The 18,952-nt window shown below is 43.6% G+C and overlaps 2 protein-coding genes across 5 annotated transcripts; one reads left to right on the top strand and one right to left on the bottom strand.

The window, feature by feature from the left end:
- The first annotated feature begins 1,654 nt into the window (after window positions 1–1,654).
- On the top strand, window positions 1,655–9,362 carry ARL10 (ARF like GTPase 10). 2 transcript variants are annotated; one of them, XM_088475755.1, is made up of 4 exons: window positions 1,655–1,851; window positions 6,033–6,201; window positions 6,678–6,778; window positions 8,875–9,362. In XM_088475755.1, the coding sequence occupies exons 1-4, from the start codon at window positions 1,699–1,701 to the stop codon at window positions 9,121–9,123; spliced, it is 672 nt and encodes a 223-aa protein (XP_088331881.1). In that variant the 5' UTR covers window positions 1,655–1,698; the 3' UTR covers window positions 9,124–9,362. The 2 variants fall into 2 exon arrangements, with proteins under 2 accessions (XP_088331881.1, XP_088331880.1); XM_088475754.1 differs by having other exon boundaries at window positions 6,603–6,778.
- NOP16 (NOP16 nucleolar protein) lies at window positions 9,346–18,606 on the bottom strand. Of its 3 annotated transcripts, XM_088475758.1 has the most exons (5): window positions 18,284–18,558; window positions 15,602–15,710; window positions 13,223–13,277; window positions 10,564–10,670; window positions 9,346–9,772 (listed from the first exon to the last, which is right to left on the bottom strand). In XM_088475758.1, exons 1-5 carry the CDS (start codon window positions 18,385–18,387, stop codon window positions 9,644–9,646), a joined length of 504 nt encoding a protein of 167 aa, XP_088331884.1. In that variant the 5' UTR covers window positions 18,388–18,558; the 3' UTR covers window positions 9,346–9,643. The 3 variants fall into 3 exon arrangements, with proteins under 3 accessions (XP_088331884.1, XP_088331882.1, XP_088331885.1); XM_088475756.1 differs by lacking the exons at window positions 9,346–9,772; window positions 10,564–10,670 and adding an exon at window positions 12,044–13,031 and having other exon boundaries at window positions 18,284–18,606; XM_088475759.1 differs by lacking the exons at window positions 9,346–9,772; window positions 10,564–10,670; window positions 18,284–18,558 and adding exons at window positions 12,044–13,031; window positions 18,126–18,272.
- Between the last annotated feature and the right edge of the window lie 346 nt (window positions 18,607–18,952).

The following is an 18,952-nucleotide window of genomic DNA, read 5'->3' as shown; positions in this document are numbered from 1 at the left end:
GGACATTGCTGTAATCACCGGCGTTTGAGGCCCCGTCCCATGTGATGTCACACGGAGGGGGCGTGGTCTGCACCAGGTCCTCAAAAAATGTTATATATATCAAAATGGCCCTCGGTAGAAAAAAGGTTCCCCATCCCTGGATTAGGGTTAGGCACCCCCCAGGGAGACTTAGGGTTAGGCTGCGGGCAGGGTCGGCTCTAGGCTGTGCTGCGCCCAGCGCCGTCTTGTGTTGCCGCCCCTTCCCTCCTCCGCTCCCTCCCCCTGAGCTTAAATATCTCCTATAGCGCTGGGAGGGAGGTGGGCGTTTCCTGCGCCCTCCGGAAACAGTAGTGCTCCGGGCAACGGACTGGCTTGCCCGTGCCTGGAGCCGCTACTGGCTGCGAGGAAAGGGGGGTTAGGGTTAGGCACTCGGGGGGGAGGTTAGGGTTAGGCACCCCTAAAGGAGGTTTAGGGTTAAGGTAGGGAATTAGGTTAGCGATACTTACCAGAAAGAACGATCGGGATTTTCACCTCTGCCGGGCTTCCGCTGTCGGGATTAGAACCTTGTGGCCGGCTGTAAATCATACTGATTCCCATGTGGACAGGTGTAAGGGGTATGCTAGGAGGTCTAATGAGCATATAAGGAAATCTGGGGAATACACTCGGTATTCTAGACGAGCATGTTAGGTGGTTGTGGGGAGAACTGGGAGCATGTGGTCTGGTCTCTGAGGGGTGGCCAGAGGGGCATGTGAACGGGAAGCAGTCGGGAAGCTGACGGACGAAATCCCGACCGCCGGTTTCCCGACTGTCTAATCCTGGCAAGGTACTAATGACAGGCGTCAAAATCAGAGAGAGGTCTGAGGCTGGTGCTATATCAATAAAATTTAACAAAATGACATACTGCTATGCTAATGAGCTAGGGGCATGATTCAGAGCCGGACGCTATTTGCGGACGGTCGTTCTACAAAACAGGCCGGATATTTAAATTGAGCGCTCGCTGTTTGCGGTGTGTTGACGCTTCTATGTCTGAGCGAGCGTTCGAAAAATGCGCTCGCTATTTTGTAAAGACACCCCTTTGCCGTTCTCATCACACGTCATCTCCGGTATTTATTAGATTAATCGGGAACATCGAAAGGCATTAAAACTGCTCGCAGTGGTTGTGGTAGGATTTTCTTCTCGCTATCACTGCGAGCAGTTCAGGCTAAAAGACAACCAAGTGACGTGGTCGATGACGCTCCTTTACTAATTATGCACTCCCATTAAACGCCCTTTTGACCGTTAGGCACGCCTGCGTTCGGATCTCCACTCCCCCGTTTTCAAGCACCTTCCCGTTACCACCCACAAACGGTACATTCTGTCAATCAAATTAGCAGCCCCTCGCTGTTTTACGAGCGCACGATTTACGACCGCAATGACTGGTTTACGCATGCGCATTACGACCCATACGCATGCGCAGTTGTGCGAACATCGTTCAGAGCGAACGAGCGGCCGCTTACGAGCGGCTCTTAATCAGGCCCTATGTGTGGTGATGTACGTGTACTGTAAGCGAACTGACTGGTATTTCAACACTCGACTTGACAGACATGCGCGCTTCTGTGCTAATAATTCCGCTTACTTTTACGACTGCGCTCCCTTTAAGAGCTCTTTAAATCGTATTTGTGGGCGTGACGATGCGATGACGTCAGTGCTGGGCTGGGTCCCGGTAGAGGCGCTGGGTTGATGGCCGCTCTTAGGAACCTGTCAATGATCATCGGAGCGGCTGTGGCGGCGCTGGGCTCTGTGCTGTTCATCGCCTGGAGCCGCTACGTGCCCGGCAGGAGAAGACTGAGGTGGACGGGCCATCAGCAGCAGCACATCCCGCCGGGTGATCAGGTGAGGCGGATGCATGTGCAAACAGACCCTGCCCTGTGTACACAAAACGCAACCACACAGTCGGTGCTATGTCATTGCTTAGTGCACGGCTGCACGGAGGGGCACAGGTCTGCACTTGCTGTGCATGTGTATATGTATGTATATTAGTTTATAGACTTCTATAACGTGCAGGTCAGTCTGTGAGAGATATGCAGTGTCCCTGGCTACCTCGCCGGTATAGTGTAAACTAAGAGCTGTATCCTCCGAGCTGAGGTTACTTAGGGTCACCACAGCAGAACTGTGGGCAGGAACTTCCACCGCACATAGGATGCCATGAATATAACTAGCAGAGCTGTGTGATGTGTGTATCGCTGTAACTACTCCTGGTGATCACTGATCAACACAGAGACCTAGCAGCAGCAGCACTGTTATATCTCCCCATAGGATGGTAAAGGCTTTCCACCTCCCCACCCTCCTAGGCAACAATTTAAGTGAATACAGATGTAGTCTCCAATACTTATGTCCTGTATATCTAGCAACATAGCTTAAGCATAAGGCTCAACTAGCAAAACCAATATTGGTTAATGTGTAGCAACACAAACCATAAATGCCATATATATTACACCTATTATCAAGGTAGTAATGGCTTCAGTATTTATTTTGGCCATGTATAAGTGATGTTGCACTGTAGCAAGGATATATGAAGTCTCCCTGTAGTTAATGAACAATGCTATCAGTTTGTGTACAGATCACGGGCCAATGAGTAACATTTCTTTGTTTATCAAGCTTTGGGCCTAGGAAAATCCATCTGAAGAACACTGTATGTAGGCTTATGAAACCTCTTATAGTGCCTCATGTAGATCTACCAAAGTACAAAGTGTTTCTGCCCATCTCAGTGTCCAGGTTTGCTCTTGTTTTATTTCTCAAGAAATATGTTGCCATGATTGAAAATAAATGTATTACCACTACATATCGTATGCAACTGATATTGGAGTGAGCTACATTAAGCAGTGAAAAGTTTTCATTAGGAAAAGATGAGATGGCGGAACAAATATACCCTGTCCAATAGAGGTGTATCAGACCGTATTACATCATTGCAGCTGTTAGAAGCTGCTTGCAGTACAGTGTGACTCTGAGAAGTGCTAGCTAAACATTATTATAATCTCAAAGCTCTGTCCTGACTGGTGAGAGTTTCAATCTATTTGCCACGTGTTCTGCAGAATGAACAAATGTTTGAGCGAATGAAGAATAAAACTAGGTACACATCTGACAGATCAGAGGAATAAGCCACTTACTTTTCTGACAGCTGAAACGATAGAGAACATCCGATTTCCCGTATATACTCTACACATATATTGTTCCTATAAGATCGTTGTGTTGATGTTTGTTACATGCAGCCTGTCAGGCGATATCTGGGCACATTACATTTGCTGCACACCATCTGCTCGTCGGGACTAATGTTGGGTACAAGCTAAACGATGTGTGTACCCTGCGATGGCACAATATATCGGGCAGTCCGTACACACAGCATGATCTGGTGTACAAACGCATGATAAATATTGTTCCTCCACTGCATCCAGAAGATGGTGTCAGCCGCCGGATCTTCTGATCTGCTGGGCATGCACTGCAGATCAGAAGATGCGCTAAACGAGGCACGGGAGCACGCAATCACCGATATACACTATGCAATGTGGGCGACATATATCGTTATGATCCGCGTTGGACAAATATATCGTCCAAAATATCGCTTAGTGTGTACGCACCTTAACACACATGTCGCGCAGTGCTCCTGATGTCGGGAGCCGATCTGCCAGGTTCATGAATCGTAGTCTACACGCTGTGCGTTAATCTGGTCGACCTGCCGATAATTGGCTGATTCAGGGCCGGCTTGAGGAGGTGCTGCGCCCTGCGCAGAGAGGGACTCCGGTGCCCCTTTACCCTGCACACGATGAAGCAGAGCACGTCCAAAAAAGGTTTGTGGTCTAATTACCATAGGCCACACCCCTAAATGGCACTAATTTTCGCGTGCCCGTATGGCACACCTCCCATTTAACGTCAGGCTGGGGGCGAGCCCAGCACTCCTTCAGTAGTTGGGCTGCCCCCAGCCCTTTCCCTGCACTGAATGTATGCTGCGCACACCATCCCTCTACTCCGGGGCCAGCACCACCGCACAGTTGCGGCGATGGGGTGCCCAACCTCCCGACCATGAAAAACAGGACTGACCCGCAGAAAATCAGATGGTTGGGAGGGGTGCGCCCTCTATGGGTTGGCGCCCCTGTTCGACTGCACTGGTCTTGACACTTGCTGATTGACCCGATTATTACAAAGTGTACACCTAGCATTAGGCAGATTTGCTTATCAATTCGAAGTGTAAATATTGAATGTTCTCTTTGGTCATGACATGATGTCATTCTAATTTAGGGCCTGATTCAGACCCGCTCGCAAGCGGGTCGATGTTGGCCAAGTGCGCATGCGCACGAGGGAGCCGGCTCCGTCGTGCGCATGCGCGAGACCCACGTAGTGATGGGCAAGCCGTCGCTATGGGTCTCGCTACAAAGGGGGCGTGTTGCACTCCAGGGTTTGCGGCTCTATCAGAGCCTATCCAGCCTGATGGTTGACCATCTTTTTGGCCGCTCACTATCCGCTCTAAAAAAAAAAGAGAGGGAGGGCACTGATTCAGAGTGAGTGCTCTGAAAGAGCGTCTGGCTCTGAATCAGGCCCTTAGTTCTGAAAGTGCAAAAATATTTTTTTTGCAAGGTTTTTCATCTGTACAAAAAAGGACACTTTTCATTTCCGCACACTCGTTAGATGTCCACAATCTACATTTGGGAAATGGGATTGGCTGCAAATATGCATGGTAGGATGTCACAGTGCACAATGATTAGCATATTACAACCTCACAGTGCTGGGGCTATGCATTCCATTCCAACCAGGGCATTATCTGTGCGATGCATGTTTATTTTCAGATATTCTCTCACAGTACAATAATATACTGGTGGGATAATTGGCTTCTGGTGAAATTGACCATAGTGTATGTTTGTTTGGTACTGACCTGTAAACTCCATTGATGTGAATGATTAAGTGTCTCTGTTGAGTACTGCTTAATATGGTGACTGTACAGACAGTGTAATGGTTAGCATTAGGTTGTGGGTTCGATTCCCACTACGGCCCTAACTGTGTGGAGTTTGTATATTCTCCCTGTGCTTTAGTGGGTTTCCTCCGGGTTCTCCGGTTTCCTCCCACACTCCAAAAATATATTGGTAGCTTAATTGGCTCCCAACACAAAAATAACCTTAGTGTGTATGTGTGTGAGCATGTGGTAGGGAGTATAGATTGTAAGCTCCACTGGGGCAGTGACTGATGTTAATGGACTACTATTCTATGTAAAGCGCTGAAGAATATGTGTGCGCTATATAAATAGCTGGTAATAAATAAATAAATGATGGGAAGAGGGAAAAAAATAACTACTGTAGGACACGTCTCATGCTGATCACTAAGATTACTGGTACTGCAGACATTATTATGAATGGGCCATGTCAGTGATGGCGTTACTAAGTGACTTACAAGATGTAGCAGTGCAATTTGTGCCCTAATTATCCCGCTCCCATTGGAGCTGAGGACAGAGCAGTACAATAAGATGTACATGAACTACCGTAAATAAAATATACTGTCCAGTTCTAATTGACATAATATGAATTGGAGGCACTACTGTGTGCCATAATGTGATCATAGGTAAGTGAGGTGACTGATTTGGGGGATTGATGACATGAGACTAGTGTTTAGCAAGCCACTCAGTGCAGAGTATTCCTGTATAGGTTTCCTGGAGTGCACACCCTAATAAAATGTGCTCTGCACTCCATGATTACATGATGTCTCTTTTATGTGTTTTATATTTATATTACATGTATATTTGAGCAAAAGCTGTTAGGATGATACAAAAGTCATCACATTGTCTCAAGTGCAGGACAACTCCTGATTGAGCAATTTTTTAAATCTTTTTTTGAGATAGAGGGGTACGAACACAAATCCGCAGTAAGTGCATCTTCTGGGCCGGACGTCCAAAATAATTGAATAGCTCATGGTCACTTTAAACGGGCTACTGACATTAGTCAATTGCAACAACTGATAATTACATCAATGCAATTTCTACATTACTCTGTTAATTGCTCATTGTAACCCGTGTCTGTTTTATATCTATACAGGTCAAATATTTGGATCGGCAAATTCTAGTGCTGGGTTTGGATGGAGCCGGTAAAAGCAGCATAATTCATGCATTGAGCACTAACACCATTAGATCCAGCTCTGCACCAACTCATGGATTTAATACTGCCCAAATTCTCAGGCAGGGACTGCGAATTGAACTGTTAGAAGGTGAGTTATTGTACCAGCCTTGCTTTGATGCCAAGAAATGTGTAAAACACTTCGGAGTACACCGGCACTATGTTAATAATAATAACCCAGCCACTGCTTTACATAATTCTGGTGGAACCTTGACTGAAAGGGGATACTAAGATTATTCCACTTAAAGTGTACCAGGTGACATTGTTTTATTCTGCTGGCACTTTTAGTGCTGTGCAGTTTGGCACTAAAACGATAGATATGTTTATAAATGTACCATGGAGATAAAGCTCATTTGGATCATCTTCCCTGTATGTACCTTATTTTTGTCGTAATATATGGATTTCCATTACTGGGAGTTTTTGCATTCAAGAGATGCTGCAGTTAAAAATAGATCACCAGTTATATATTGATGGTCAATTTCTCTCGTCTAGTTGGAGGCAGCCAGAATCTTCGGACATACTGGAACCAATATCTGAAAAATGCTCACATTATGGTGTTTGTCGTAGATTCTACAGATGACAAACGCTTGCAGCTAGCTAGACATGAGCTGCACCGGTTGTTGGAAGAAGCGCCACGACTGCCACTGATGGTCCTGGCAAATAAGCAGGTAAATTCTGAGCATAAGTAGGGAGTTATGAGAGGAACTCAAATACTCAAGTATTTGGGAATAGATTTGCCAAAACACAGCTTCACTGGCTTAATTTAAAAGGGCAATAGTGATACACGCCTAAAAGGCTTGTTTTGCGTGTACTATTAGTATCATCCCTTTTTAAAGCCAAGCCTCAAACCCACAAAGAATAAGCAGCTGTGGTGTCTATATTGGTACTGGCTGGTAAAATGTATTCATGCCTCTCATAAGACTATGAAATCACTAGTACTGGTGCGATAAGTTGCTCTGTTAGTATGGGTTACTTGCATATGGCTTTAGTGAACCGAAAGTGTACATACAGTATACTTGGAGAAAAGTTATCTTTGTAAGAGTGCAGTGTGTTCTGAAATGGGGCTGCTACCCTAACACTAGTAACAGTGCTAATAAGGACATCTGAACATAGACTGCTAGTGTCATACATATTTTTACTAGGGTAAGATGTTTATTAATAAAAAAACATGTAAAAGCCTTTAGATTGTTAAAACTAAATTATATTCTACCAAAATCCATTGTATGTGGATTACAGCCAGGGTCTGAGTACCAGTCCTACCACTACAATTACTGTAGGAGGAGGCTGTTCAGTCTATGGGGGACTGATATTACAGATATGGGGAGTCCAGTTCTAGGTATTAAAAGAAGCATTACTTTAGTTTCCCCATGTATATAGGATTGCTCCACATCTTTCCTGTAGGGTAATGCCTAGTGATTAATACAGTAGTATATTTACAGTTGTAATATATTTTAATATCGGATGCATTTTCTGCATACATTTATAAGGCATGGTTTTGCAGTGACATACAGACGTGTCCTTATACACTATTGATGCAGTCACGACAAACTGCCGCTCTGGTGCACCAGGTCCCAGACGACTCTGCTGACGCCGAGCATCTTTTTCGACCGAAAACGTGTATCAGTTGCAATATGATGTGACTAGGACCCACCAGGAGACTGCACTGATTAATTTGATATGCGACACTTGTATCACAACCGAATCTGACTTTGCATCCGAGGTTGCGCTTCGTATAGACTCAGTCGCTCACAGATTTACAAGTGTGACATATCAAATTAATCAGCAGTCTGCTGGTGCATCTAGTCCCAACATATTGCGACTAAATGCACACATCCACTAGCAGACCTCAAAACGATTGCACGATTACGACATTGTATTCGTGCAGTCGTTTGTCAGTCTGTGATGTGCCTACACTGAAGGTTCAGTCGTTCAGTGTAGGCACATCAATCATCCCCTAACATGCTCAACCTGACGTTATCGTCAGGTTGTTCAGCATTTTCGGCTGATGATTGATGCCGGAAATGACCAGCGGGAGCGTGTATCGCTTGTCGTTTCCAACATTAATGTGCCTGATTCTTGAGCGATTTAACAAAGTTTTAATTTTTTGCAAATTTCTATGTTGGAGGTGATAAAGATGACTCAGGTTTTCCAACTTTTCAAGATAAATCCCACTGATTGGGTCTTCAAAAATCATACCTGATTTTGACAAGATGTAAACCCTTAGGGGGAGACTTAATAAAGCTTGGATAGAGATAAAATTGTGAGAGATAAAGCACCAACCAATCAGCTCCTTCATCTGGGTACACACTGAGACTGTCTGCACGATATGTATCTGGCTGCATCGCTCAGTGTGTTCAGCCAATATGCGAGCTCCTGCTTGCAATGTCGTCTGGTCGGCCATGCTGCACATCCAACCGGATGATATCGCAAATGGCCCAGTTACTGGATGAAGGACGGAATGAGGCATCTTTCATTACCGCCTTCTGATGTGATCCCAGGATCAGATATGTTGGGTACACATCGCTCAGAAGTATTTGTAGACAAGGCATGAAAGGTTTTGCTAATACACATGCAGATGATGTTGGAAGAGCAAAAATGAAATTACATTAATGTTTTCATCCAATGTTTCTGTATTGTTTACTCCCAATGTCCATCTAATCACATTATTTATTATGATCTTACTTTTAAGCAATGTATTGATTTAATAGAGATCAATATACACACACACACATATAAGTGCTTTAATGTATGCCTATCTTTTCAGGATTGTAAATCCTCACTTGGCATCTCTGACATTTACACTGAGCTATCGCTGCACAGAATCAAAGGCCTGAGAGAGGTGACCCTGCTGGGGACTAGCGCTGTCTGCGATGGGTATGGACACAGCACCACTTTACAAACTGTGAGATCCCTGCTTGAGGAGAGGTTACACAATGTAAAAGAACCACAACAAATAGTCTATCAGCAAAACACCCACTGTCCGACATCTCTGGAAAGAGAGAAGAGTGCCTAATGCTGTCTGAGGCGGCTCTCAGTCTTCCTGGTGGACCTGGAAGGACTTAGCCAGCACCAGAGAACTCAAACAGATGCCAAATCTTTATTAAGGGATGCAGTCACAGAGGGCACAGGAAGGGAGGGCTGGACCCACCTTCAACCTTGGATTTTTGGAACATTGTTCACTCCTTGAACATAATTTATTTTATAGAAGGACCAACAGATTCTTTTTTGCAAGAATAAAATTGTTACTTTGGAGTTGTGGTTATTTAATGATACAAAAACGAATACAAAACTTGTAGGCATGACTTGTATTTAATTACAACAACAGTACACAGACAAAACATGCCTTGTCCAAACCCACTTGGTTTTACAAGTCTGTCCTCGCACACCCCTTTAATGAGTGCATGTATTCACTGCTTTAGTACAAATAGAGCTCGGCCTATAGAATGATGGAGGTGTAATGTACTCTCTCATCATCTCTCACTCCAAGCACAGTCTTTGAATTTCTGCAACCATCACGATGTAGGCATAACATGTCATTGTATTGTTCTTGATGCAATCAGAGCTTGGTATTCATCAGGGTGGTGTCGTTTGTACAGGTTGATCTTGCCTTGTATCTGCTTAGGTGTGTCCTGATAGTAGTTTTGATCATCTCGTGCCATCGCCTGCAGAGGTGAGAATTAGCACATGTGAATGCACCACTTTAAGACAGCTTTTTCTCAAAACATGACCCTCTGTACAGAAAAGCAAGTGGCTTACAATAGAGTTCTGCTTTACATCTGGGAGTAGCCAGCGAAAGTGAACAGTTTGTGTGTATTGACACTCTTGGGTAACTGGTGGAGTGTTTTTGGAAAATGCATTTTTTTTTTTTTTTTTTTAATGGTTTAAAACCTCTTTAAGCAAAGAAGATAAAATGCTTTATAGTACGGTATGATACTGGCTACAATGCTTTGCCTGGCTTAGATACTTGCAGAATAATTCCAATTGTGGGTAACATTTCTAATAGGGCGAACTTATTAGTATGCCATCCCAACACGTGTTTAACTAAAACTTCATAAACTAAAGGAAAAGTATACGTAAAACAAGATAAATGGATAACAGTGTTTTATGTCTTGGTTTGATATTTGACTATTGGAAATGTTTTGCTTGGTCTGAAAAAATATACTCTCAGCGGTCAGAGTTCACCTCTGTATGCTGCTTTTTCCCTTTTGTTTACACTTCATTTAAATGTGCACTTAAAGGAAATTAACAGAAGCGCCAGATAATCTATAAACAAAGCTGTCCAGCATTTGTGGGCTACATGCAAAAGCAGCCAGTATTTACCCTGCATGAAAAAACAAGGTATGTATTTGCACCCTTTGTATTGTAACATGGTTTGTCCAGGTGCGCAGTTACTTACTCTATTCCCAACTCTGAATCAGACCCTTAATACTTCTATATACACAAACAGGCATACCTTGTAATCTTCTCCATAGTTTTCCACCATGTGACGAACATAAAGGATCATGTCAGAAGAGATGCCCATAGTCTTCTTGGATGGCAGGCTGGCTAAAGCTTTTAATTCTGAAATTTAAAAATATAACATGCTGAAGAATAGGTAAAAAACAACAAAGAAATAAAAATCTATTTCTCGGAGATTGTACCTAGGTTACAGTAGAATCTCTCTACCTATACATGATCTATCTGAGTTCAACCGGGACACGATAGTGTGTACCCGACAAATGGGACATTCCATATTCCTCAAACTATGGTGTCTTGTGTACGGGTAATACCTCATGGGAGGCATTATCACCCACCATGGACAACGCAGTGGCCAACCACCAATGACCGTGGCCAGCAGAATTGGACCAAAATTGTCTGTGGTAACAGACACGTGACACTGGCTCAAATCACATCCAATGCAGGAGGTATTAGAGGCATATGCATTAGGCCAGTGCAGTGTTCTTTCATTTCCATGGTATATGGAAGCAGAAGACCCACTACGGTGCCCATTAACACTACGCCACCAGACACAGCACCTCATCTGGTTTTGTGACATCACTTAATGGACCCTGGAGAACTGGCAACATGTGGTGTGATCCGATGAGTCATGGTTCCAGTTGTTTCGGGCTAATTGCAGAGTTCGGGTGTGGTGCAGAGCCCATGGACTCCAGCTGTCAACAAGGCACAGTGCAGGCTGATGGTGGTTCCATAATTGTGTGTGGTGTGTTCCCGTAGCATGGGTTGGGTCCGCCTAAACACGTCATTGGTACCAAGTTGTCCAGAATTGGCTCGAGGAGCATTGTGGAGAGTTCCGATGAATGGTGTGGCCACCATGTTTGCCAGACATGAATCCAATAGAGCATTTATGGGACATGGTGGAGAGGTCCATTCGCACCTAAGATCCTGCACCTACAAATATCTGCAAGCATAGGTCAACACCTTTCTAGAGGTCTTCTGTCCACTTGTGGAATCGATGCCATGTCAAGTTGCTGCAATTCGCCAGGCTACACAATACTAGGCATCTATACCATGACTTTTGGCACTTCAGTGTACCTCACTATACATGGACGTTTGCAGCCACTTAAGCATTTGTTGCAAGTACTTAGATCGTGTGAAATGTCACTCAGTTCTGTTTGAAGGACAACAATCTTGAATTTGTAAAACAAAGTTACTTTTTTTTTTTTTTTCTCCCCCCAATATTCCCAGTCGGGATTTGGGAACATTATGCTATGTCACATTTATTAAATCTGAAAGCAATGTTTTTTTTAGAATTGAAAAAAGATCTCCAGAGTCAGGAAAAAGTAAAAAAATATCTGCATGTGTGAATAATATAAATAAGCAGTGCTTTCATAAACCCAATACCAACTGATTGTTTAGGAACATCTGTTTTCTGTATAGTGTATGCATGTTCTGCTCATGAGCAGAACAGGTCATGCCTCGTCAGTCACAGTGCACCCGGAGCACCTTTGGAGGCAGGGAGGGGGCGATTAAGCAAATGGTTTCCCAAAATGTCGTTTTGTGGGAGTGCTGAGGCCAGTGTCCGCATCTTTCTACGCAGATTTACTACCTTTTGTAGAGTGAAAGCCACAGCCATTGGTAGTGTCTTTGGCAGCAGTGGATGACATGAGCACGCAGAAGGTATCTATTACAGCATTAGGATATTTTCACACAGCAGCTGCGTCTAAGTGTATCTTAAGTTTTCCTTAGACGTGCATACAGGAATTCCTGTTCATTACATTTATGTTGACAACAACAGCAAAAGTAAAATTTTAAAACAATATATGCAGCAACTAAGAGTACTAAAACAGACCCGGACAACCTGTAGCTTTCTAGGTGTTGTTACACTACGAGTCCCAGAATGCATTGCCAGATAGATGGTAAGGACATGCAGTACCACAACACCTGGAGAGCAACAGGTTGTCAAATGCTGCACTACAAAATGATCCACTTGCATAGGATCTGGAAAATATAGCACTATGGAGTTCCAAATGTTGGGAAAATGAGTTGTGTATATTAAGCAAAACAGTGCAGGAAATACACGGCTACACAGTAAGATATAAACTACTTTATACAGTGTGTGGCATTGCTGTTCATCCTCTATGTACAGATGTTCCTATACTATAGCTTCAGTCACGCCAAATAGCTTCTCTCCTTGCTCCAGGTCCCAGGTGACTCTGCTGCACCAATAGTCTTTTTCACATAAAGAAAACTGGAAGAAACAAAACTGCATTGCTAGCAAACACCCAGCCCACTGGGGCTTACGTCCTTTGTACATCTGTATGCCAAATTGTGTATAAATGGCTCCAATGCAAACAGCTTTTCCTATTGCCAAGTCCTGCTGTGCTTCATCTGCATCTTTGTATTTATGTAAAACCAATTCCTGTGCTGTTAAAGTCGTAGCTTTGTGTCTCTGGTACACTGTGAGACGCTTTTTTGCTGCATCTGTGATGCGACCAAGACACAATATTTTATTAAAAATATGGTACATTATTAGTCTTCATTGCATCGGGCGCCTTGTGCCGTATTGGCGTAAAGACGCCCAGTGAATGAGGACACCTCTGTATCAATAATGAAAACATCTGTCTGTTTAAAACACACTACTGGATCTTTACTATAACAGACCAACATCTTACTTTCTATGACATATGGCTTTCGAACTTGGCTTTGCCCCGCATTTCTGTTTTTCGTCTGCAAGAAAAAAAAAAAAAAACAAACACACAAACATTAGTTACAATGAACCATGCTATGAAAAAAATATTTTATTTTAAATTTTCTGAACACACAAAAAAAAAAAAATATTTATACATACACCGATCAGCCATAACATTAAAGCCACTGACTGGTGAAGTGAATAACATTGATTGTCTCATTACAATGACAAATGTTAAGGGATAGGATATATTAGACAGCAGGGGAACACTCAGTTCTTGAAGTTGTTGTTGGAAACAGAAAAAAAAAAAAAAAAAGAAAAGGCACCCATAAGGATCTGAGCGACTTTGACAAGAGCCAAAATTGTGATGGCTACACAACTGGGTCAGAGCATCTCCAAAACTGCAGATCTTGTGGCGTGTTCCTGGTATGCAGTGGTTAGTACCTACTAAAAGTGGTCCAAGGAAGGACAACTAGTAAACCGACGACAGGTTCAAGGGCGCCCAAGGCTCATTGATGCACGTGGGGAGGGATGCTATCTCACCCTGTCCTATCCCACAGAAGAGCTACTGTAGGATAAATTGCTGAAAAGGTTGATGCTGGCTATTAATAGAAAGGTGTCAGCACACACCGTGCATCGCAGCTTTCTAAGTATGGGGCTATGTAGCTGCAGACCAGTCAGAGTGCCCATGCTGACCACTGTCAAAAGTGCCTACAATGGGCATGTGAGCGTTAGAACTGGACCATGGCGCAGTGGAACAAGGTGGCCTTGTCTTATGAGTCAAGTTTCTTTTACATCATGTGCACGGCCGGGTGCAAATGTGTCATTTACCTGGAGTGGAGATGGCACCAGGATGCACTATGGGAAGAAGGCAAGCTGGCAGAGGCTGTGTGTTGCTCTGAGCAATGTTCTGCTGGGAAACTTGGGTCTTGGCATTCATGTGAATGTTATTTTAACAAGTGCCACCTACCTAAAAATTGTTTCAGACCAAGTTCACCCCTTCATAGCAACAGTATTCCCTGATAGCAGTAGCCTGCTTCATCAGGGCAATGTGTCCTGCCAGAATGCAAACATTGTTCAGGAATGGTTTGAGGAGCATGACAAGGTGTTGACCTTCCCCAGATCTCAAATTGATCGAGAATCTGTGGGGTGTGCTGGCAAAACAAGTCTCAGCCATGGAGGCCCCACCTCGCAACTTAACTTAAAGGATCTGCTGCTAACGGCTTGGTGCCAGATATCACAGGACACCTTCAGAGGTCTTGAGTCCATGCCTCGATGGGTCAAAGCTGTTTTGGCGGCACGAGAGGGATAGCGCACAAAACCTGTGCAGCTATAATATACACAATTGTTGTCACTCTTGTTCAGGTATACATCAAATTTAAAATGCTCCAGAAGTAAATTCAGAAAAAGAAAAACAATCAGTCTGATACTGAGATTTAAAACACCGGCTTGTGTAGGAAAACAAAAAAGTGCATTACGCTTCCAGATAAAATTACAGCAGATAGGTAACTAAAAAAACCCTATTGTAGCATACTTGCATAAAAGATTCTCGTATATCTATCCCCCAAACATTTAACTCATGCTTCCCTCCCTAGATTAAAAATGGAACACGAGGAAAAATCATAGGAGCAAACAATAGTGTGAAACCGTTTTACTACGATAGTATAAATTTATTTTCGGATCATACTTACAAATAAAATAAAAATGTATGACACAGAATAAAAACCTCCTCAGGAAATGCAAACAAAATATGTGCATTACAGTAAGGCAGGTGCATAACATCCTTACAAGTGTCTCAGGCACATGAAGAGAAAAGCGTTCTTTGTAATCCTCTTATCTTTCTCAATGCGTGTTCCTGCCATTATAGAACCTCATACAAAACAGGTATTGGAAGTTACATCTTTAGAAAGCGAAGTGGAACACGCGATATTTGGATGCAATTTTATTGGGTAAAAAGAAGGAGTATCTATAATGGACGGTACACACTTTGAGAAAAAGGATCAAAATACATCACTATGACACTGCAGGTATCTGTGTATTTGGACATATCTGGAGTGGACTACACTTATTCGTTTTCCTATAGCAGCAGCTGTTTGAATTCTACATATCATTGAAGTAATCCTAAAGCTCTCATTGACAGGCAGTTTGTGATTATGGGGTTATAGCTGCTAACCAGATAATATTAAATTAAGTCAGCTAGCAGTAACACCCGGCCACTGTGGATGCAAAGGTCACTAAGTTGGTCGTATAGAGGTCAAGTTATTTATTTGAAAAAGTTCTACATTGTTATACCAAAATACATTTTCAGCATGATGTAATCTTGTCAGGTCAAATACATATATCAGATAAAATCAATACTTACCGTGTTTGAATGGATTGGTAGAGCTTTATTGGGGTCAGCAGCCAGTCCCATATCAGCCAGGTTTCCAGCCACAGACTTTGAGTCATTCCAAGCATTTCTGATCTCATCACTGTAATCAAAACATGAGAACATCAGTATTTACCAACAGAAATAAAGGATTTACTAGCTTGGACACTTTGTATTTACTACAGAGAAATGTCTTAATCCAAATATATATTAAACTAGATAAATATGAAGGGCTTGTTCTCACGCACACATGTACGGATGTACATAGTCATGTGATTATAATATAATTTCCTGGTATTATATAACATGGTAGAGAGAAGTGCATGCTGTAAAATGCAATGGAGAAAGCTTGTACTGGTAATGTGTTTATTACGTGTGAAAAGCACTATAGAAGAAGGTAGGTATGAACGAGTCCATTAGGAACTATGAAAGTTATACTGAATAAATAATGGAATTTACACATGGTTTAATTATCAAGTTAAAAAGGGTTTTGGAAGCCTATTACAGTCTGGGACACATCAGTGTAGTGTATAACATATGGTATAACTTAGCCATACTATACATTTTGAGGATAATAATGGATCACCAGGGAGACAAATTACCATGTAAGTCAAGAAACATTTAGGGAGAAATGACTGCGTGCCAACTGACCACCCGAGGGCTATTCACTAACTTCAGGTGATAAAGCATGTTCTAAAAAGAAATCATATCTTATAACACACTAGTTTAAATCAAATGAAACCAATTGTATGCCTATTAACACATATACACATTACATTGGCTTTTTAAAGTTAGTATTTTTCTTCTTCCTCCATTAACACTATCCTGCCATTCTCCAAACTACACTCCTACTTTAAAACTTGCACTTAAGACATACAGTGGGCAGGGGCATCACATATGGCTACATTTTACAATGGCTCCGTATAACACAACCTCTACTCCAGGCGTCTACCATCTCCAAGAAGCCGATAGTCGACGTGACCGGAGGACCCCCGCTGTCTGTCTAGCAGTGGATTACGGAGCCCCATTCTTCATATTCGGAGTCTGGCCTTAACTGCAGGCCCACAGGGTGCACTATTGTACCAAACCCACTTCACTCCTTGCAGCAAAATTGCCTTGAAAAATCCTATCTGACCTGTGCCAGCTACTTTTCTGTTCTCGCTAAACTTGGAGATCAAGGAAAAGAGTTTTATTCCAACATTTACAAACTTGTATAAAAACACTGAAGAATTACTATACATTTTTCTGTACGCCAAAATGCTGGAAAGACTAATTTGCTGGCTATAAGTTTTCCACCATTAATAAAAAGTACAAAAATCAGCAATTTGACACCTTTGTAAGACACTCCAGTACTATTTATATGGCCACTAACAGCCTCTCAGTTGTCATTTCTTTGGGGTCCAGGATGGCTTCCCCACTTTTTCATGCACTTCTCCCAGGTAGCTTTTATGCAGAAAAGTCACACAACCTCGCCTGCGAGTACAGTGAATTGCCATTTCCAATAGGAGCTTGCATTTCTCGGATGCGCAAGTTTACGATATTAGACCCTTCACTTTCCAGTACCTCAATTGTACCACTGCTGCTTTATTGGAACAGTACCTTTCTATTCTTTCATTGTAACGTGTGGCAGGCTGACATGGCCATCTAGTGGTCAATCTCTATAATTGCTCAGCAGCCTCAAATGCATTACCATAACAAACACACACATATATATATATATATATATATATACATACATACATACATACACACACACACACACACACACACACACATCAGTTTCCCTGCAATACCATTCCTGTAACTTTATCCTATTGTATTAACGGTTCTTACAGACTTTGTTAACGCATCACCTTCGGTCATATCTGGTATACTTACAGTGTACGTTCTGTTTTGTAGCCACACACAGTACACTACACCTTGTAACATGCCCCCCATTCGATCTACCCCTGGCAGGAGATTGCTCGCCCTCCTACCTCACCAGTGGTAAGGGTAATTTCTCCAATGCTACAGCAGTCACCACTCACTTGGCAATAAAGGTATGGAATCTACTGTTGCCCTATATAGAAGATAAAGTAAACCTCTACTTGTATATAAACTCTGTCCTGATCCCACTGGCTGACCCTTCTACTTGTCCAGCTGCCCCAAATGCCCCTTCTAGTTTTGTATCTTTATTGCCCCTATACACACTGTACTGATGGGGCTGCTGTCGCTGCCCCATCTATAACCACTGTGCTGCTCCTGTGTATTGCGGGAGGCCTCATCTTCCAGGGTGCTTTCCTCTGGACTGACCAGGATTTCTTCGTGAGACTCCCAGGCGGCCAGCTTCTGCCGACACAGGACTTATCGGGGGCTCGTCACTGCCCTCCCGGGCTGGTAGTCTCCCATCTCTGGAAGCTTGCGGATACCTCCCCCCTTTCCTCTGTGTTATTGAGGGTGCTCCGCTTTCTCCTCCACTCGTATCCTGCTTCCCCCAGCCCCGTACACTAGGAGCTGGCATGTCAGGCTACACGCTCACCCAGGGGTGTGATACAGCCATGGGGAGCCCCGGGCAGCTGTGCGTTACACCGAGTGATGACCGCTATGTCGCACACAGAATGACTTGGGACACTACTAATCCCAGCGCACTCTACCGCCTATGTAGAGTGCAGTGCTGGCCCGTGTGTGTGTCCTCACCAGGTGATCCGCGGAGCCGCTTTCTTCTGCGCCCGGCGCTTCAGCTTCTTCCTGTTGACGTTGTAGTTGAACGTATTCTTGCTCTTCTTCCTCACCTTCCCCATTACTAGCGCTAATGCGTCCTCTCCTAGTGCTGCTACTATTACTCCTAGTGCTGCTGCTATCTAACACGCGGCTCCGGCTTTGCCTTTTCTTCTCTACCCCGAATGAGATGATCTGTTAGAGCGCTGGTCGCATATGAATGACGTCATGGACTGGAGGGGGATTCTGGGAGGTGTAGTTCGTTTGTTCTACCTGTAGCCGATAGCAGTGATGTATGTATAATCTGCCTCCTGTTACTGTATATGGGGGGAAGGGAGAGAGAATTCGCTTTGTCAGGTAAGCTAGCGGTGCAGGCTGCCAGCTCCTCATTGGTAAGTGCTGATACTTATACGTTCCAATCACGATAAGGCAGAGATATATCTAACCTTTGAAAGAAATAAAGTGGAGCAGTCACCCATAACTATTCAGCTTGCCTACCCTCCCGGGACCTACGGGAGGCTCCCGATTTTTTGGGCAACCCCCTACACCCCCGGGAAAGTAGGCAAAATGGGGAGAATTTTCTCACAGATCGGCCTAATGATGCGAGAATGAGAATTAGCCCGGACCCCAATCAGATATGCAAGATTT

The sequence above is a fragment of the Taudactylus pleione genome, unplaced genomic scaffold (genome assembly GCF_031769625.1).
Source record: "Taudactylus pleione unplaced genomic scaffold, aTauple2 ptg000178l, whole genome shotgun sequence".
Lineage (NCBI taxonomy): Eukaryota > Metazoa > Chordata > Amphibia > Anura > Myobatrachidae > Taudactylus > Taudactylus pleione.
Note: the sequence above shows the minus strand (reverse complement) of the source record. Positions and strands in the feature narration are given on the sequence as shown.